Source organism: Saccopteryx leptura, chromosome 6 (assembly GCF_036850995.1).
Source record: "Saccopteryx leptura isolate mSacLep1 chromosome 6, mSacLep1_pri_phased_curated, whole genome shotgun sequence".
NCBI classification, from domain to species: Eukaryota; Metazoa; Chordata; class Mammalia; order Chiroptera; family Emballonuridae; genus Saccopteryx; species Saccopteryx leptura.
In genome coordinates, this window is record NC_089508.1 from 55,409,342 (window position 1) to 55,430,868 (window position 21,527).

Below are 21,527 nucleotides of genomic sequence, written 5' to 3' on the forward strand. Positions count from 1 at the left end.
ATATGGGGCAGTGCTCTGCCCATCTGGGGCCGTTGCTCTGTTGCTCGGTAACTGAGCTATTTTAGCACCTGAGGCAAGGTGGTGGTGCCATCTTCAGTCCCTGGGGCCAAATTGCTCTAATGAGCCATGGCTGAGGGAGGGGAAAAGAAGGAGAGGGGAGGGGTGAGGACGTAGATGGTTGCTTCTCCTGTGTGCCTTGATCGGGAATCGAACCCGAACATCTACACGCCAGGCTGACACTCTACTGCAGAGCCAACCATCAGGGGCCTATATTCTTTCCTTCACCTCGTCTGTCCCTCAAGCATCTTAAATCACTTGATGGTTGTTTTAGTATCAATTAGTCAAAAATGAAGATGTTTGAAGAGAACTATCTTAACTATTGCTTCACCTGGTCCTCTTTGTATTGTAAGTCGAAAGTAGAATTGTTATAACAATGAGGTGAAGCAGTTTTCAATTAAATCATAAGTGTCTGTTTTATGATTTATCTAATTTATTTTATATGCTCACACCTTGGTCTAATCAATCAAGAATTATTTGTTGAGAACTTCAGAGGAAAAACATGTAACAAGAAGTTTCAAGATAGCAACAGTATTTCTATTTGCCCCAAGATTAGGCAAATACAACATAATGCCAGCTAATTAATAACTTTGGCAGAATCTCTCAGAAGATCCTTCCATTTTTTTCTATGACCAAATATTTTTCTTTCAGCTCAGGTATTTGTCTGCCTGTACAATGAACTTTTAAAAACAGAAAAATAAATCACTGTGAAAACCTTTAAAATAATCAAAACAGTCAATACTGGTTTTTTTTTTTTTTTAATTATTTTTTCATTTTTCTGAAGCTGGAAACAGGGAGAGACAATCAGACAGACTCCCGCATGCGCCCGACTGGGATCCACCCGGCCCGCCCACCATGGGGCTACGCTCTGCCCACCAGGGGGCGATGCTCTGCCCATCCTGGGCGTCGCCATGTTGCGACCAGAGCCACTCTAGCGCCTGAGGCAGAGGCCACAGAGCCATCCCCAGCGCCCGGGCCATCTTTGCTCCAATGGAGCCTTGGCTGCGGGAGGGGAACAGAGAGAGAGGAAAGCGAGGTGGAGGGGTGGAGAAGCAAATGGATGCTTCTGTGTGCCCTGGCCGGGAATCGAACCCGGGTCCTCCGCACGCTAGGCCGACGCTCTACCGCTGAGCCAACTGGCCAGGGGTCAATACTGTTTTTAATAACAATAAGTTATTATTTATAATAAGCATGGCCTGTGATGGCAAAGTGGATAAAGGGTCAGCCTGGAATGCTGCGGTTGCCAGTTCAAAACCCTTGGCTTCTCTGGTCAAGACACATATGAGAAGTAACTACTATAAATTGATGCTTCTTGCTCCCTCTCTTTTTCTTTCTCTCCTCTTTCTAAAATCAGTAAATAAAATCTTTTAAAAAATAGATTAAACCACACTGTTGTTTATGATATTTATTCCCACTATCTCAGGATATTATGTGCAGTGTGTTTCTGTTTGTTTCAGGTGTATGCTTGGGGCTGTGGAGCTTGCCTAGGCTGTGGTTCTTCAGAAGCTACTGCTTTGAGACCCAAGCTGATTGAAGAACTGGCTGCCACCAGAATAGTTGATATTTCTATTGGAGACAGTCATTGTTTGGCTCTTTCTCATGGTAAAGTCATTTGATTTTAAGAACTAGTATTAACTATCACCTTCCACAAATATATTATATTTACATTGGGCTTTTGTTTTGGTCTTTGTGTTTTGTCTTCAGATAACGAAGTTTATGCCTGGGGCAATAACTCAATGGGGCAGTGTGGCCAAGGAAATTCCACAGGTCCTATTACTAAACCAAAGAAAGTGAGTGGCTTAGATGGCATAGCTATTCAGCAGATCTCTGCTGGAACATCACATAGTCTAGCATGGACTGCTCTTCCTAGAGACAGGTAAGAGTGTCCCCACTTAAAAATTCTTGTTTTAATAACAGTAGAAACACGGGTAAAAACAAATAACTGTACTTTGTTCATAAAATGCCCTTCTGAACATTTTTAGTAATTTCTTTTAACTATCATAGACTTGACATCTAGATTTCTTTCAGTTTGAATGTTGAGGCTAGGAAGTTTTGTAAGCATAAAGTTATCCCCTGTACCTAAGATATTTTCTTGATTTGTCTCCTAAACATTTTGAGTTCCCTTTCTGTGTCCAGATATGAATTTTAAAAATTAAATGTCTGTGTATCAAGAGGAAGTTAAAATAATCAAAATAAGAGCTAGGCTTTATTGATTTAAAAAGTAGATTGGCCTCTGTGCACTGTACTGGTTGTTTTTTGGAAGAAAGCATTTGCCAGACTTTTAAATAAAGGAAGTTACCTTTTGCAGAAATTTAGCTTTTTGCTAAAGTGATAACCATATTTGTTTAGATAATCAGGTAGGTGATTTTTAGCCAATATTAGGAGATTGAATTTTAAGGAATTTAGGTGTTATTTCAGATATTTTCAGATGCATGTGGGCTAATTTACAACTAGGATGTATAATACAGTTGACCCTTGAACAACATCAGTTTGAACTGTGCTGGTCCACTTATACATATGCAGATTTTTTCTAATAAAAATATAGTTGGCCCTCCGTATTTGTAGGTTTTGCACCTGTGGATTCAGCCAACTGTGGATAGAAAACAGTATATATTTTCAGTCTGTGGCTGGGAATCTATGAAAATTGGAGAGCTAACTGTATGCATTTTTCTTCACCATTTTATATGAGGGACATGGGCACCCATGAATTTTGGTATCTATGAGAAGGGGATACCCTAGAACCAATCCCCTGTAGATACTGAGGGATGATTATGGTTAAGTTTTTAGATTTTTGACTGTGCCAGGGGTAGGGGGTCAGAACCTGTGACTCTGCATTGTTCAATGGTCAACTGTATTTGCATTCTAGACTTTTGATTCAGATGGGGCTTATGACATTCTGACCACTTAAAAATGTTTATAGATAATTGCTTTCCAATACAAAAGCCAAAATATAACAAATAGAATATAAATAATTTATTAGTATTCACTCTGAAACTTCCTACATTGTATACTTGAAATTTTTCACAAGTGTTTTCAGTTCGTTTTTATTTATTTATTTATTTTTTGTATTTTTCTGAAGCTGGAAACTGGGAGAGACAGACTCCCGCATGTGCCCGACCGGGATCCACCCGGCACACCCACCAGGGGGCGAAGCTCTGCCCACCAGGGGGCGATGCTCTGCCCCTCTGGGGCGTCGCTCTGTTGCGACCAGAGCCACTCTAGTGCCTGGGACAGAGGCCAAGGAGCCATCCCCAGCACCCGGGCCATCTTTGCTCCAATGGAGCCTCGGCTGTGGGAGGGGAAGAGAGAGACAGAGAGGAAGGAGAGGGGGAGGGGTGGAGAAGCAGATGGGCGCTTCTCCTGTGTGCCCTGGCCGGGAATCGAACCCGGGACTTCTGCACGCCAGGCTGACGCTCTACCACCGAGCCAGCCGGCCAGGGCCTCGTTTTTATTTTTAAATGTCAGTATATCACTGTATAGAGTCAGGCTACTTTTCTTAAATGAAATATACATTTTATAGACCCTTAGAATCAGAAGGGCTGTAGTACATCATGTGTCTCAGCCCTTTGCTTTCAGGTGAGTGAATATCCAAAGCTTCTAAAACAGGTGGTAGTTACATGTTTTCTTTCTGAAGAACTCTAGGGAGAGGAGGGCAAATTCTTGGTTTTTCTCAGTTGATAAAATGAAGGGTTTTATTACCTTCAGTATTACACAGAAGAAGGCCTTCTGTGTATCTTGTTGAAATCTTTCAGCTTTCATTTCTTTTTTTTTTTTTTTAAAGAAGAGGGTATTTTTTTTAAAATTCATTTTAGAGAGAGAGAGAGAGAGAGGAGAGATAGAGAGAGAGAAGTGGGGGAGGAGCTGGAAGCATCAACTCCCATATGTGCCTTGACCAGGCAAGCCCAGGGTTTTGAACCAGCGACCTCAGCATTTCCAGGTCGACGCTTTATCCACTGCGCCACCACAGGTCAGGTTTCAGCTTTCTTAATGGTTTAGTTTTTGTTAGCTCATGTGTGAGAATTGTATGTTAAGGCTGTTCCATGATTTTTCTTATGCTTTTTCTAGACAAGTTGTTGCATGGCACCGACCTTATTGTGTAGATCTTGAAGAGAGCACCTTCTCCCACCTGCGTTCTTTTCTTGAGAGATACTGTGATAAAATAAACAGTGAGATTCCCCCACTCCCTTTTCCTTCATCGAGGTATGTTGTATATATGTATATTTGTGAGTGTGCTTGTCTATTAATTACTCACTTTGAGTTTTGACTTATTATTCTTTTTTGATTTCCCCTAAAAAAAAGCTAAACTTAGGTGTGTGTTGATAATAACCTTTCTGAAGTTATCCATAATTTCATGAGTCACATTTTAAGAATTACTGTTTATCATAATTTGATAAAATTTTTAAAGAGAAAAACTGGAAAGCACATTGTTTTTTATGTTCTAAAAATTCACAGCAGTTTATTTGGTTTCAGGGAACACCATAATTTCCTCAAGCTGTGCCTGAAGCTGCTTTCAAATCACCTTGCTCTTGCCCTTGCGGGAGGGGTGGCTACCAGCATTCTTGGGAGACAGGCAGGTCCACTTCGAAATTTGCTCTTCAGACTGATGGACTCAACTGTCCCAGATGAAATCCAAGAGGTAAGATATAGAACTCATGAATCCATACCTCAAGGCACTTCTTTCTCTGAGGTTGTAGTTCATAAGTACATCTTAGAAAAATGCAATTGGATGTTCTTTCTCATGGTCCTTTTTTTTTTTTTAGTGAAAACAGTTTATTTTGGTTAACTCACCCTTTAAAATAAAGGTCAGATGTAATCTCTGAGAAATCTTTCATTCCCTGCTCTCCTGCCAGGTTAGGTTTCTCTTGTACATGTTCTTGTTGTGTCACATTGTATTGAAGTTGTCCATTTGTAAACAGGCCTGTCTTTTCCATGAGAAGATGAATTTATGAGGACAAGGGCCTAGTTTTATTTTTTATTATGATAAAATACATATAATAAAATTTATCATCTTAAATATTTTAAGTATACAGTTCAGTGACATTAAATGCATTCGTAATGTTGTACAACCATTACCACCATCCTTCTCCATAATTCTTTTAATTTTATAAAATTGAAATGCTATATTCATGTTTAATAATTCCCCATTCTCCCCTCCCTCAAGCTCCTGACAACCACCATTCTACTTTTGTCCCTATAATCTTGACTGTTTCATAAAAGTGAAATCACGTACCATTTGTCTTTTCATGACTAGCTTGTTTCACTTAGCATAATGTTCTCAAGGTTCATCCATGTTGTAGCATATGGCAGTATTTCCTTCCATTTTAAGGCTGGATAATCTTCTGTTAAATGTATATGAGGCCCTGGCCGGTTGGCTCAGTGGTAGAGCATCGGCCTGGCGTGCAGGAGTCCCGGGTTCAATTCCCGGCCAGGGCACACAGGAGAAGCGCCCATCTGCTTCTCCACCCCACCCCCTCTCCTTCCTCTCTGTCTCTCTCTTCCCCTCCTGCAGCCGAGGCTCCATTGGAGCAAAGATGGCCCGGGCACTGAGGATGGCTCCATGGCCTCTGCCTCAGGCGCTAGAATGGCTCTGGTCGCAACAGAGCGATGCTCCAGATGGGCAGAGCATCGCCCCCTGGTGGGCATACCGGGTGGATCCCGGTCGAGCACATGTGGAAGTCTCTCTGACTGCCTCCCCATTTCCAGCTTCAGAAAAATACACACACATACACACACACACAAATATATATATACGACATTTTTCTCACCCTCTCATCCATCATTTTTATGACCTTTGATTAGACAATGATTTCTTAGCTATGACTATCAAAGCACAAGCAGCCAAAGGAAAAAAAAAGTAAATTAGATATCATCAGAATTAAAAATATGTATGCTTCAAAGGACATTGTCAAGAAAATCAAAATACAATTTACAGAATGGAAGAAATATTTATAAATCATATGTCTGATAAGCTTCTAGTTTCCAGAATATATATAAAGGATTCTTATAACTCAACAAAAAAAAGACAACCCAATTAAAAACTGAAGAATCTGAGTAGACATGTCTCTAGAGGAGATTTACATGTGGCTAATAAACAAATGAAAAAATGTTCTATATCATAAGTCATTAGGGAAATGCAAATCAAAATCACATGAGGGCCTGACCTGTGATGGTGCAGTGGATCAAGCGTCGACCTGGAATGCTGAGGGTGCCAGTTCAAAACCCTAGGCTTGCCTGGTCAAGGCACATATGGAAGTTGATGCTTCCTTCTCTCTCTCTTTCTCTCTCTCTCTCTAAAAATGAATAAATAAAATCTATAAAAGACAAAAACAGAAAAACCCCCACATGAGGTACTGCTTCTTACACACTTGATAACTATAATCAAAAAGACTAACAATGACAACAGTTGGTAAAAATGTAGAGAAATTTGAACCTTTATACATTGCTGGTGGGAATGTAAAATGATACAGCTGCTTTGGAAAAACAGGTAATTTTTTAATAGTTAAACATAGAGTTAATTTACTATATAATGCAGTAATTCCACACCTAGATCTACATTCAAGGGAATTGAAATAACATGCCCGTGCAAAAATGTGTACATGAATGTTTATAACAATATTATTTATAATAGCCAAAAAGTAGAAATAAACAAATGTCTGTCAAATGGTGATGAACAAAATGCAATATGTTTATACAGTGTAGTATTATTCAGCCTTATAAAAAAAGGAATGCTACAACTTGATTGAACCTAGTAAACACTATGCTAAGTGAAAGAAGCCAGACACAAAAGGCCACATAGTGTATGATTTCATATATATGAAATGTTCAGAATAGGCAAATTTATAGAGACTGAAAATAAGTTCATTGGTTGTCAGGGGTTGGAGAGATAGGGAGTGACTACTAATGGGCACAGAGTTTCTTTTTTGGGGTCATCAAAAGTGTTCTAAAATTAGACAGTGGTGATGGTTCCACAACTTTGAATATACTAAAAACTACTGAATTTTATACTTCCAAAAGATGAATTTTACAATATGACTTACATGTCAATTTTAAAATATTAAAAGTTATGGTGATTTTTCTGCTACCGGGGACATGTCCCTAGGATGCAGGTAGAAGGAATATTAATATTAACCTGGTGATAAGTGGGAACTTTGAGGATTTAATATTTATTAGCAGTGAGGTAGTGAAATATTTTTTAAAAGATTGAAAAGTACTAGAATGAAGTAATGAAAGTGAACTTTAAAAATTATCTTTAGAATTGTTTGTTTATTCCTTGAGTCTCCTTTGTAGCTACTATGTCTTAGGAGAGTTCTTAAGAGATATTAGATGAATTCTCTCAGCATGTGTATAAGGCCTTTTCTCTTGAGGACTATTTTTGTTTCTCTTTCCTTATCCCTGGAACTTCTAGTAATTCATCTGTTTGCAGCGATCACTGTTAATGTGTTTCATTTCTTTCTTTTTAGTACTTTATTTTGAACCAACTTTGGACTTAAGGAAAAGTTGCATAAAATAATAGAGTTCTCATTATCTGTCTTACATAATCACAGTACAGTTATCAAAACTAAGCAATTAACATTGGCTTTATACTGTTAATTAAACTGAAAACCTTATTAGAAATTTTTGATCAGTTTTCTGTTCATGTTCTTGTTCTTTTGCAGGATCCTATTCAGGATCTCATATTGCATTTAATTGTTATTTCTCCTTAGTTTCCTGCACTCTGTAACAGTTCCTCGTTCTTTCCTTGTCTTTCATGATCTGGACACTTCATGAATTCTGATCACTTTTTAAATTGAGTATGTCTGTTATTTTTTCATGATTGAACTGAGGTTACGCAGTTTTGGCAAGACTACCACAGAAATGGTGTGCCCACAGTACACTGTGCCATGGGGTTTATGATACCAATGTGTTCTTACTACTAGAGATTTTGACCTTGATTGCTTGGTGAAGGTGGTGTCTGCTGAATTTCTACATCCATAAGTAATTTCTGAGAGAGGGTAGGTAGAAAATATATTCTTTGAGAATATACTTCCACTTAAGCAGTTTGCAAATTAAATATCTTCATGAATAGCTGAGGCATAGAATTCTAAATTGAAAATCATTTCTCATAAGAATTGTGAAGTCATTCCCTTCTAGCTTTCAATGTTGTTACTCATAAAATCAATACCATTCAAATATTTGGTCCTTTGTGTAGAAATCTGCTTTTCTCTCCAGAACTTATCTTTTGTGTCTGCACATTTGAAAATAGTATGAACCTATGTGGGTCTGATTTTATTCATTGTGGTGTGTACTTGGGTGGACAGCTTTTAATTCGGAAACCTATAGCCTTCAGTTTTCAGAAATGATCTTGGGATACTAGGCCTCTTAGACCAGAACTCTTCATTTTCTTGTTTTCTTCCCTGTTTTCCACTTTCCTCCTCTATGAGAAATTTAATTTTATATTCTAACCCTTCTGTTGATTTTTTTATTTCTTCTGTCATATTTTTTAATTTATAAAAAAGGAACTCTTAACCCTTTCAGTAGTACGAATGTTCATGTACGTCCTCATGCCTCCTGACCATCCAGAGTGTAATCATACAAAAATTTTTATTTTAAAAATGTGTAAGGCAACATTAAAAAAAGACAATGTGTGTTCTTGTTTTCATAAGGCTATCAAACAAACATGATTTTCAGTTAATAAAACTGTAACTGGAACTAATTTTTTTGAAAAAAATACTCTCGCATGTCAGCAAGCATGAAAGAAAAACCCAACTCACTACTCAAAGGGTTAATTTTTGAGTGTTTCTTTTTTTTCTAGTTCAGTATCCTCAGTTTACTGGTAAAGAAGCTATGACCAGAGAATTTATAGGTCATAGATAATGTAGCTATTCTTTATGCTGTCCTGCTACCTGGACCTCTATTTGGTTAAGTCCTGCTCATTTTTAAATCCTTAACTGAAGTGCCTAATCCTTAGGGAGACCTTCTGTGAGCTCATAGACCACGTTAATTGCCTTTTTGTGTGTATGCTCATTCATGTGTACGCTTCCATTTACTTTTCCTGTGTGACTACTTTCACACTTAGAATTACTTGTTCAGGGTCTCTCTTTTCCCATGAGACTGTATGCTCATGAAAGCAGGGCTTTTGTCTGTCTTGTTCATTTCTGCATCCACAGCACCTTGCAGAGATCCTTACCAGGCCCAATGCTGTAGAATCAACACTGAATATTTGTGGAGTGATGATTATCTACTTAGTGGCAGATCCAAAATATGTCTTCCTGTCTTCTTAAAGACATGTATAGAAGGACTGCGAGCTTTCTCTTTTCATACATCACCCTTACTTAGACTTCCGTGGTCCTAATAATCAATACTTATTATAGTTAATAGTTAATTTATCTTTTTATTTATTAAAAAGATAAGAACCAGGCCAATAAACTCCCTTTTCTTTTTGGTATTAGGTGGTAATTGAAACGCTGTCAGTGGGAGCAACCATGCTGTTACCTCCATTACGAGAGCGTATGGAATTGCTTCATTCTCTTTTACCCCAAGGACCTGATAGATGGGAAAGTTTATCTAAAGGACAGGTGAGCCTTTGCATGGTATCTAAGTAAACCAGTAATACCACAAAAGAGAAAAAGAGAGGAAGATAAAGCTTACCGATTACCTTGTTTTTATGAGGTAATTAATACTTAACTTGGTTCTGGTAAACCCTAGAATTTAATGTTTTCTGCTGGAAGAATTCCCAGATTTCTAATAAAGATGAAGCAAATGATAATTTATTAAATTATTTGGGGGTAATTGTTAAAATTATGACTAATTTTTTTCAGTGGTGCTTTCACTGTCAAACCAGAGACCTTTCAGTTTATTTGTAATGTCCTGAGTTGACGTCAAGGGCATGTGCTACTGTTGGTTCCATGCCCAGAACTGTGTGTGAAATTGCTTACATAAAAAGTAAAAGAAGATGACTGTTATGAAAAAGTATTTGATGATATCAGTATGCTTATTCTTTTCATTTTTAATATCTTCTGTACATTAAAGTAAATGCATTTTACTTAAACAAGTAGAACAAACAATTGTAGAGTTATAGATCTGAGGCAAAAGGTGGTACGTACTTGTAATATAATATGCCCAGATGCCTTGCATTGAGTGTTTTACATTAGTTTAGATTTCAGTGATTTATTTTAAACATAGAATAAATAGTTTCATTGGTAATTCTGTAGAAAAATGTGTAATATAATTTATCTGTTGATATTTCCTACTCTTTATTTACACTGCTGAAATCATTATGCAGAATATGCCATTTTAGCTTAGAGTTTCAGGTATTATAATAAAGGATGGAATAAAACTGTAAGTTTCATTTCCCCAAATGGTATTAATATGGTAGCTTTTCTTTTGATTATGTACTTGCTAAAAGATGGTTATTAATCTGGATAGGAAGTAGAGTAGTTAGCATCATTGATATAGTTTTTTTCTGGGATCTCTTTTTTCTTTTCTAGTGTATTTTAAACTATTTATTTGTTCCTCTTTCATTGATGGAAATACTTTTTTTTAGAGAATGCAACTGGATATCATTCTGACAAGTTTGCAAGATCATACCCATGTAGCCTCCTTACTTGGCTATAGCTCACCCTCTGATGCTGTTGACCTCTCTTCTGTGTGCACTGGGTATGGAAACCTGTCAGATCAACCTTATGGCACTCAGAGCTGCCATCCAGACACCCATCTGGCTGAAATTTTGATGAAGACCCTCTTAAGAAATTTAGGATTTTACACAGTAAGTTCTTTTTATTGTGGTAAATAATAATTATAAAGCTGCAGGGTTTTTTTTCTGTTTATTTTATTGATTTTAGAGAGAGGAAGTTGGTAGGGGAGAGCGAGAGAGAGAAAAAGAGAGAGAGAGGAGAACTAAGTCTGTTCCTGTATGTGCCCTGACCGGGGATTGATGGCAATCTCTGCACTTCTGGATGATGTTCTAACCGACTGAGCTATCCGGTTAGGGTGATTTTTTTGGCGTGTGTGTGTGTGTGTGTGTGTGTGTGTGTGTGTTTAGGAGGTGATAGGTATCACTTCAGGTTAAGATTTTTTTTTTTTTTGTATTTTTCTGGAAACGGGGAGAGACAGTCAGACAGACTCCCGCATGCGCCTGACGGGGATCCACCCGACACGCCCACCAGGGGGCGACGCTCTGCCCACCAGGGGCGATGCTCTGCCCCTCCGGGGCGTCGCTCTGTCGCGACCAGAGCCACTCTAGCGCCTGGGGCAGAGGCCAAGGAGCCATCCCCAGCGCCCGGGCCATCTTTGCTCCAATGGAGCCTTGGCTGCGGGAGGGGAAGAGAGAGACAAAGAGGAAAGAGAGGGGGAGGGGTGGAGAAGCAGATGGGCGCTTCTCCTGTGTGCCCTGGCCGGGAATCGAACCCGGGACCCCTGCACGCCAGGCCGACGCTCTACCGCTGAGCCAACCAGCCAGGGCTCTTCTCAGCATCTTAATGCTGGATTAAATTTGTGTTTAAAAAAAACACCTCATTGCATTAAATTAAAACTTCTTCAGATCCTTCATCATTTGGCTTACACACCACTCTCATCTGGCCTCATGCAGATGACACACTTGTCTTCTCTCTGCTTGTCCTGTCTACCAGTGTGACTTCTTTAAGATTTCATTATTCTAGGAAGCTTTGTCCACATAACCCCATCTAACCATGTAATTATAACTGCATACCCGTTAGCAACTTTTAGAGACAAAGTGTACTGTGTAACTTAATTTTTGAATTGTTTGTGTATCATTCGTATTGTTTCATTTGCTTCTTCAGGGTGAGGTCCATATCTTTTTCTTCTGTACAATTCTTAATGTTCTGTTCTTTCCACATTAAAAGGTTGTTGACTAAGTCAGTATAAGTTGTTCAAACAGAAGTACTTCCTCTCAGATTAAAGAATGTAAGTTTGATCTGATGTTTGACTGCAAGTGGAATGGGAAGTGCTATAGTATAGTATATCCTTATCCACTTGTTATTAACTGGAAATTTTTTCCAAAGTTGCAAGGAACATTTATTCTGAATGAAAGTAGTGACTTTAGTATACCGTTAGGGCTAAGGTAGATGTGTATATTACTATATGGAAATGGCAGTAAAATGCTAACTCTTTGTGGGCTAAAATCATAGATTATTGTTTCTTTCTGATGTGATTTAAACCAAATTTATCATATTCTAAGATTTTAAAATAGTAGTTCTTATCTTAGTCTGTTTGGTCTGTTATAACATAATACCCTGGACTATTTGGCCATAAACAACATAATTTATTTCTTAGTTCTGGAGGTGGGAAGTCCAAGATCAAGGTGCTGCCTGTTTATGGTGTATAGATAGCTGTCTTCTTGTCTGTACCCTCACACAAGGGAGCTCTCTGGGGTCTCTTTTATAAGAGTATTAATCCCATTCAGAAGGGCTCTGCCCTCATGGCCATTCACCTTCCAAAGGGCCTACTTCCAATGACTGCTACATTTGCGGGGATTAGGTTTCAACATATGAATTTTGAGAGGACGTAAACATTCAATTTCTCTAGTAGTGCTTATTTGGGAGCTTATAATGGTGCTTATATATCGGGGTCTTAAAATGTTTCGAGACTCTCTTGCATATTATAAACATAGACCATATTTTATATGTAAAGATGTTCGTATTATTACTTACAAGCAGTAATAAGAAATAAGAAATTGGAAACAACTGAACTATTTAATAAATAGGGGAATGGTTAGTAAATTATGGTATATGTGCTCAGTGGAATTTTCTATGAATTAAATTTTATATACATGTGGTTTATAAAATTGTAGAAAATATTTGTGAACTTGTTGGAAAAGAGAAGAGTAAAAATAGAATAAGTAGTACAAAAGTAAAAAAATCAGGAAAGAAATACAGCAAAAATATTAATAGTGTTTTTTGGGGGTGGTTGGCTAAATTGTGATTTTGAACTTTTAAAAAATATTGGTATTACACTGCACATTAAAAAATATATTTTTAACTTGATATAATTCAAAACTTACATGAGGCCCTGGCCAGTTGGCTCAGCGGTAGAGCGTCGACCTGGCGTGCGGGGGGACCCGGGTTTGATTCCCGGCCAGGGCACATAGGAGAAGCACCCATCTGCTTCTCTACCCCCCCCCCTCCTTCCTCTCTGTCTCTCTCTTCCCCTCCCACAGCCAAGGCTCCATTGGAGCAAAGATGGCCTGGGTGCTGGGGATGGCTCCTTGGCCTCTGCCCCAGGCGCTAGAGTGGCTCTGGTCGCGGCAGAGCGACGCCCCGGAGGAGCAGAGCATCGCCCCCTGGTGGGCAGAGCGTCGCCCCTGGTGGGCTTGCCGGGTGCATCCCGGTCAGGCACATGCGGGAGTCTGTCTGACTGTCTCTCCCCGTTTCCAGCTTCAGAAAAATACAAAACAAACAAACAAACAAACAAACAAAAAACTTACATGAGTTATAAGAATCATTGAAAAAACTTCCTGTACCCTTTACCCAAATTTGCTTTATCTATCTATCTATCTATCTATCATCTATCTATCATCTGTTTCTATTGTAAATCATTGTAAGTCATTTGAGGGAAAGTTACAGATGTCATGCTAGCTATTCCTAAGCAGTTCAGCATGTATTTCTTAAGAAGGACATTTTCTTACATATTTCAACAGAATAATGATAGGGTTCAGGAAATTTAATATCGATGTAGAACTGTTATCTAATATACAGTCCATATTCAAATATCTATAATTATGCCAATAATGTTCTTTATTGCAACCCCTCTCAATCCAGGATCACATATTTATTGTGTCAATTTAGTCCACTTTTTTCTTGTTTTGTTTTTTAGCAAGAGAGAGGGAGAGAGGGGAAGGGACAGAGATGAGAAGCATCAACTAGTAGTTGTGGCACTTTAGTTGTTCATTGATTGCTTTTCATGTGTGCCTTGACTGGGGGCTCAAGCTGAGCCAGTGACTCCTTGCTTAAGCCAGCAACCATTGGATCATGCCAGTGATCCTGCACTTAAGCTAGCAACCACACATTCAAGCTGATGAGCCAGGCTGTGCTCAAGTTGAATGAGCCCAGGCTCAAGCTGGCAACCTCAGGGTTTTGAACCTGGGACCTCAGCATCCTAGATCAATGCTCCATTCACTGCACCGCCATTGGTCAGGCTCCACTTGTTTCTTTCAGAGTCAGAAACAAATTTTATTTTTAAAAATTGTGATCTTAGAAATTCATAAGCATTTGAAAACAAAAGCTTTACAACAAGAGATCTAGAAAACAATAGCATTAAAATGTTGAAATATGTTGTCTTTGAGTATTGTACTATTTTCCTATTTCTTGTTTTCTGTATTTTCAAAATTTATTTGGTGAAATATGTATTATTAATTTATTTATTGACTTTTTAGAGAGAGGAAGGGGGAAAGAGAGAGAGAGAACAAGAAAGAGAAACATCAGTTATTCCACTTATTTATGCATTCATTGGTTGATTCTTGTATGTGTCTTGACCCAGGATTGAACCTGCAACTTTGGTATATCTGGATAATGCTCTAATCAACTGAGCTACCTAGCCATGGCCTTATATTATTTTTTTAATGGAAAAACAAATTGAGATTGCTTGATAAATCTTACTACCTAATAACTAATAATAACATAGCAAAGATTTAGAGATTGGTAATATTGGAGAAAGAAGACAGTGGCTTCTTAAATCAGAATCATTTATGGTAGGACATTACTTTCATTTTCAAACACTACATGTAATCTTCATTTATGTCTCATTTTAGGATCAAGCATTTGGAGAGTTGGAAAAGAATAGTGATAAATTTCTACTTGGAACATCATCTTCGGAGAACAGCCAGCCCGCTCATCTCCACGAACTGCTGTGTTCACTGCAGAAGCAGCTGTTGGCATTTTGCCATATCAATAACATTAGTGAGGTATGTGATTCTTTGTCTTTTATGGTGATCTCTCAGGGACCTTGAAACTTAGATATTTGATTAAGCCATGATATTTTTGTACCTTGCATCTTTCAAAGTAGTAATTTAGTCACTTTTTTCCCTCAGAACTCAAGCAGTGTGGCATTACTTCATAAACATCTTCAGCTCTTATTGCCTCATGCCACAGATATTTATTCACGTTCTGCAAATTTGCTCAAAGAAAGTCCTTGGAATGGCAGCGTTGGAGACAAATTAAGAGGTATGTTTGGAACTAGATTTTAGGTTTAATCAGTGGTTGTAAAGTAAGAGTCCTTAGCCTTTCTTTTTTCTTTTTTGTATTTTTCTGAAGCTGGAAACGGGGAAGCAGTCAGACAGACTCCCGCATGTGCCCGACCGGGATCCACCCGGCATGCCCACCAGGGGATGATGCTCTGCCCATCTGGGGCATTGCTCTGTTGCGACCAGAGCCATTCTAGCACCTGAGGCAGAGGCCATGGAGCCATCCCCAGTGCCCGGGCCAACTTTGCTCCAATGGAGCCTCGGCTGCGGGAGGGGAAGAGAGAGACAGAGAGAAAGGAGAGGGGGAGGGGTGGAGAAGCAGATGGACGCTTCTCCTGTGTGCCCTGGCCGGGAATCGAACCCGGGACTCCTGCACGCCAGGCCAACGCTCTACCACTGAGCCTACCGGCCAGGGCCCTCCTTACCCTTTCTAAAACCTATGAGGTCCTGAAACCTTTGAGTGGAATAAAAGAATGATCTTGGCCCTGGCCGGTTGGCTTAGCGGTAGAGCGTCGGCCTGGCGTGCGGGGGACCCGGGTTCGATTCCCGGCCAGGGCACATAGGAGAAGCGCCCATTTGCTTCTCCACCCCCCCCCTTCCTCTCTGTCTCTCTCTTCCCCTCCCGCAGCCAAGGCTCCATTGGAGCTAAGATGGCCCGGGCACTGGGGATGGCTCCTTGGCCTCTGCCCTAGGTGCTAGAGTGGCTCTGGTCGTGGCAGAGCGACGCCCTGGAGGGGCAGAGCATCGCCCCCTGGTGGGCAGAGTGTCGCCCCTGGTGGGCGTGCTGGGTGGATCCCGGTCGGGCGCATGCGGGAGTCTGTCTGACTGCTTCCCCGTTTCCAGCTTCAGAAAAATACACACACACACAAAAAATGAATGATCTTGAATCTCCTTATTGAAAACCTCTTTGATCTTGGTTTGGGGGTGATGGTAATAGTGATTGATCTGATTAATCTGAAAAGATGCTAATTGGCATGACAGAGGCCTAATTTTAAGACATTGGATGAGATATACTCAGAAAGATTAATTTTAAATGGCATAAAGTGAGATTTTTATCTATTGTTTCTTAAACACTAATTTTTATTTATTTATTTATTTATTTATTTTTACAGAGGCAGAGATAGACAGGGACAGACAGACAGGAATGGAGAGAGATGAGAAGCATCAATCATTAGTTTTTCGTTGCGACTTCTTAGTTGTTCATTGATTGCTTTCTCATATGTGCCTTGACCACGGGCCTTCAGCAGACAGAGTAACCCCTTGCTGGAGCCAGCGACCTTGGGTCCAAGCTGGTGAGCTTTGCTCAAACCAGATGAGCCAGCGCTCAAGCTGGTGACCTCGGGGTCTCGAACCTAGGTCCTTCCGCATCCCAGTCCGACGCTCTATCCACTGCGCCACCACCTGGTCAGGCTCTATTGTTTCTTTACCTTCAGCATTTTCCAGTTCTTCCCTTCTTGATATGTCTTTCTTTCCTTAGGCTTCTGTGTAGTCATAATTCTGTTTTTACTCATATCTCTCTGATCACTGTTTTTTGTTGGTGCCTATAAACTCCTCTTTCTTGGACATTCCTTTAATGTATAGGATCCTCTCAATTTTGCCCTCACCCCTCATTTCTCCCTGAATGATTTTATCTGGCCCCATTGTCTTTGACCACCATGTGTATATCTGCACCTAGTGAGAACTCCCTTTTTACATGAGCCTTTCTCTGGTAACTTACTGGTGTCTTTTCTTGGTTGTCTCAAAGGCAACTAAAATAAATGACCACGGGGTCATTTCTTGGTTGTCCAAAACCAACTTCTCTCTGGAGTTCCCCCACTGAAAAAAGAAGGAAACTGGAAAACTAAAACCGTTACTTGATAGACACTTCCATTTTGATCTTAAATTTTTTTTTTTTTTGTAAACTTGGTTTAGAAAACATAAAGGTCTTCCCTCACTAAAATAGAAGTGTCATGAGGGCAGGAATTTTTAGCTCTTTGTTTGTGGCTATATCTCTTTCACCTAAAACAGTGCTTGTTATGTTGTGTGGGTACTCAGGAAATATTTCTTTTTTTTTTTTTTTTTTGGATTTAGAGAGAGGGACAGACAGACAGGAAGGAAGAGAGATGAGAAGCATCAACTCATAGTTGCAGTACCTTAGTTGTTCATTGATTGCTTTCTCATATGTGCCTTGATGGGGGGTTCCATCTGAGCCAGTGATCCCTTGCTCAAGCCAATGACTTTGAGCTCAAGTCAGACACCTTGGGCTCCAGCCAGCGACATTGGGCTTCAAGCCAGTGACCCTGGCGTCCTGTCTATGATCCCACGCTCAAGCTGGATGAGCCCGTGCTCAAGCTAACGACCTCAGGGTTTCAAACTTGCGTCCTCAGCATCCCAGGCCAGTGCTCAATCCATTGCACCACTACCTGATCAGGCAGGAAATATTTCTTGGTAAATCGAAAAAGGACAAATTTGTAAATCATAATGGGCCCTTGATGGTTGGCTCAGTGGTAGAGTGTCAGCCCAGCATGTAGATGTCCTAGGTTCGATTCCTGGTCAGGACACACAGGAGAAGCACCCACCTGCTTTTCCACCCCCTCCTCTTGCTTCTCTCTTTCTCTTCTCCTCTCCTCCTGCAGTCTAGGCTCAATTAGAATGAGCTGTTCCCAGGCACTGAGGTTGGCTTTATGACCTCCACCTCAGGGGCTAAAAAATGGCTCCAGTTGCAGCAAAGCAGTGGCCCAAGATGTGTAGAGAATCGCCCTCTAGTGGGCTTGCTGAGTGGATTCTATGCAGGAGTCTGTCTTTGCCTCCCCTCCTCTTGCTAAAATAATAAATAAATAAATAAATAAATTCATAATGCATTTTAAGGGAAAGAGCTAATAACATCTTTTGAATTTTTTGGCATGAGGATGTGTATGCTTTCCCACTAAATGTCTGTTGGTGGCACCCTCTGAAAGTGAGTAAATACTGATACCACACCAGCTCCCAAGTATGTGTTCAACAAAGAGTTACTGAATTGGTGTACGATAGTTCTAGGTCAAATTTTATTTTTTTTAAAGTTTGTAACAATTGATCTATGTTGAATTTCTTACCCTTCATAGATGTGATCTATGTCTCAGCTGCAGGCAGTATGCTCTGCCAGATTGTTAACTCCCTTCTGTTGCTCCCTGTATCCGTGGCTCGGCCTTTACTGAGTTACCTGCTCGACTTGCTGCCACCCCTTGATTGCCTTAACAGACTCCTGCCAGCTGCTGCTCTCTTAGAAGACCAAGAATTACAGTGGCCTCTCCATGGTAAGTAAAGATGGTAAAAGAGCCGATGATGCTTTTGAGCAAAGTTGTTCCTCTTGCATGCATCAGGTAAATCATATCTGACACTTGGGTGTGTTATGTAATGAAAAAGAGAAAGTTGTTACCTTTTCAGAGATTACAGTCTGCAGTGGGCATTGATATGGGAAAACTTAAGAAGTTGCACATAAATAATAAGCACATCATGAGTAGAGTCTTCATATGGTCAGCAGTTTTGAATAGTATATTTCATTGATCGTGAGAAATTGTTTTTCAAATTTTGGCATGGCTTAAATTAGGATACCTCTTACAATGGATTCTTTCATAATTCAGTCAGCAGCATAATGACACATTTTATAGTCAATAGATTGACTTGATTAAAACGTCTTATTTCTTAAATGCAAAGATTTTTTGTTTTATATCTCTGACAGTAAAATATTTTGTATTTTGATTGTATATATAGATAAGTGAATAAAAAGATGGCAACTGGGAACCTATTTTTCTGTGTTTGCCTTTTTAGGTACTTTATAGGAAATAGCATTCTGAATTTAGGCATGACACTTGAATTCACACTTAATTTATAAAATGTTGATGATTCTATGTGGTTGAATATAGCTTAAACTATCATGTCTAGAAAACTGCAGTGTGTTTTTCCACTGAAGTCTATGTATCTGAGGAGTTTTATTACTGCAATTGTAAAAACATTTCAAGTGTAAGTGAAGTGACTTGTTTTATTGGAAAGGATCCTGGTCTAATGCTTAAAAAGATGTAGATTTTAGTCTTGGTTCTGCTAGTAATTTGGCTGTATAATATTGGGCAAGTCATTTAAAACTTCTTAAAGTCTTGTTTTTTTTCTTCTGGAAAGATTGGGGTTGGACAAGATGACCTTGAGGGCCTGGCCTATTTTAACACTATGCTTCTGTGACAGCTGGATTTAGATAAAGTCAAGGTTACAGCTGTATCTGGATATTGATTAGGCTGACTGTGGAGCCATCCCTGGTTTATTCTTGCTTTCCAAAAGCATCTCAGAACTTGCTAAGATTCACTCTGTTTGCATTAGGCGAGTTAGGTGTCATTTTAGTTTGGATTTCTGCATCTGAGTTCATAACTGATATTTTTTTATAATTTTTCTGTCATGCTATTGTTGTGCTACTTTTACTACCATCATTATACCAACCTTATAGCATCAGTTTAGAATCTTTCCTTTTTTGGCCCTGGCCAGTTGGCTCAGTGGTAGAGTGTCAGCCTGTTGTGTGGACATCTGGGTTTGATTCCTGGTCAGGGCACACAGGAGAGGTGACTATCTGCTTCTCTATCCCTCTCCAATCCCTTCTCTTTTTCCTGCTCTCTCTTCTCCTCTCGCAGCCATGGCTCAATTGGTGCGAGCAAGTAGGCCTCGGATGCAGAGTATAGCTTCATGACCTCTCTACCTCAGGTGCTGAAAAAATGACTCAGTACTGCACAACAGCCCCAGATGGACAGAGCATCGCCCCCTAGTGGGCTTGCTGGGTGGATTCTGGTTGGGGCACATGCAGGAGTCTGTCTCTTGCCTCCCTTCCTCTCACTAAAAAAAAAAATAAATCTTTTTTTCCCTTTTCTCTGAAATAATTTGGGTCAAATAGGGGTTATCTTTTTCTTGAGGTTTAGAAGACTTTATAAAACTATCTTGGGCCTGGTGTTTTTTAGATAAACTTGGCTATTAATTTTTTTTCTTCAGAGGTTTTTGTTCTCTCCCAGCTTTTCGTTTTTTTATCAAATCCATTTTGGAAATTGATGTTTTTCCAGAAAATGTTATTTGGTGGTTTTCGTTTATTGAAATAAAATTGTTCATAATAATTATTCATGGTTTTTTAAAATCTCTATTGTATCTGTGGTTACACCCTCTTTTTGTTTGTTTTTGTTTTAAGTGAGAGGAGGGGTGATAGTGAGACAGACTCCCACATGTGCCCTGACCAGGATCCACCCAGTAATCCCCGTCTGGGGATGATACTTGAATCAACCGAGCCATTTTTAGCCCTGAGGCTGATGCTGGGACCAGTGAGCTATCTTCAGCACCGGGGCAGATGCTCAAACCAGCTGAGCCGCAGGCTGCAGGAGGAGAAGAAGGAGAAAAGGGGAGAGGCAAGGGGAGAGAAACAAATGGTTGTTTCTCCTGTGTACCCTGACTGGGAATTGAACCTGGGATGTCCGTATGCTAGGCCAATGCTCTATCAACTGAGCCAAACAGCCAGAACCGATTGTCCTTTTTATTCCTAGTTTTTAAATTTTTTAAAATTTTATTTGAGATTTATCCATTTTTATTAGTCTTTTCAAATAACCAGTTTTGAATTCATTGATCTGGTCCCCCCTCACACACAGATACAATTTCACTGATATTTGTTTTTATTTTTATGACTAAGTTTTATCTTTATGGTATATAATTCTTTTTTTTTTCTTAATGTGAACTTTTATTTATTTTTAAAATTTATTGCATGACATTGGTTGATAGGGTCATGTAGGTTTCAAGTGTACATTTCTATGATACATGATTTGTATATTTCATGAAGAACTTTTAAGAACAAATGTACAATAAAGCATGGATGTGGATCTTAGTACAATTCTGAATTAAAGCTTTAAGAGCATTAATAGTAAATGTTATTTTACTATATCAACTCTCATGTTGATTTTGGAGAGATGAGCTGCCTTGAGTACTCTTATGGTAAAATTTGATCTGGGTGCCGGGTGGATCCCGGTCGGGCACATGCGGGAGTCTGTCTGACTGTCTCTCCCCGTTTCCAGCTTCAGAAAAATACAAAAAAAAAAAAAAAATTGATCTGGGTAATGAAGAGTAGGAATAGAATCCCTTGGGATAATTCTGTCATATACTATTTTTCATGTTTATCTTAAAATTAATAACTTTACAAAGGAAGTTTTTAGTAGCATAACTTACCTGAGTATGTTTTAAATTAGCCTAGTGAAGGGAATATATACAGAAAGTGTTATAATTTCTATTCATTGTAAAAATATTTTGCTTAAGTATCTGTTGTAGT

The 21,527-nt window shown here is 39.4% G+C and overlaps 1 protein-coding gene across 9 annotated transcripts in view; it reads left to right on the plus strand.

Annotated features, from left to right (window-relative positions):
• Window positions 1–21,527, plus strand: part of HERC1 (HECT and RLD domain containing E3 ubiquitin protein ligase family member 1) — a 235,796-nt gene that overhangs the window by 73,754 nt on the left and 140,515 nt on the right. For all 9 annotated transcript variants that reach the window (XM_066341955.1, XM_066341963.1, XM_066341959.1 and 6 more), the window contains exons 9-17: window positions 1,515–1,659; window positions 1,762–1,933; window positions 4,123–4,257; window positions 4,528–4,693; window positions 9,486–9,611; window positions 10,580–10,801; window positions 14,801–14,953; window positions 15,080–15,212; window positions 18,313–18,504. In XM_066341955.1, coding sequence (XP_066198052.1) covers window positions 1,515–1,659; window positions 1,762–1,933; window positions 4,123–4,257; window positions 4,528–4,693; window positions 9,486–9,611; window positions 10,580–10,801; window positions 14,801–14,953; window positions 15,080–15,212; window positions 18,313–18,504 — 1,444 coding nt within the window. The remainder of the gene's footprint in view (window positions 1–1,514; window positions 1,660–1,761; window positions 1,934–4,122; window positions 4,258–4,527; window positions 4,694–9,485; window positions 9,612–10,579; window positions 10,802–14,800; window positions 14,954–15,079; window positions 15,213–18,312; window positions 18,505–21,527) is intronic.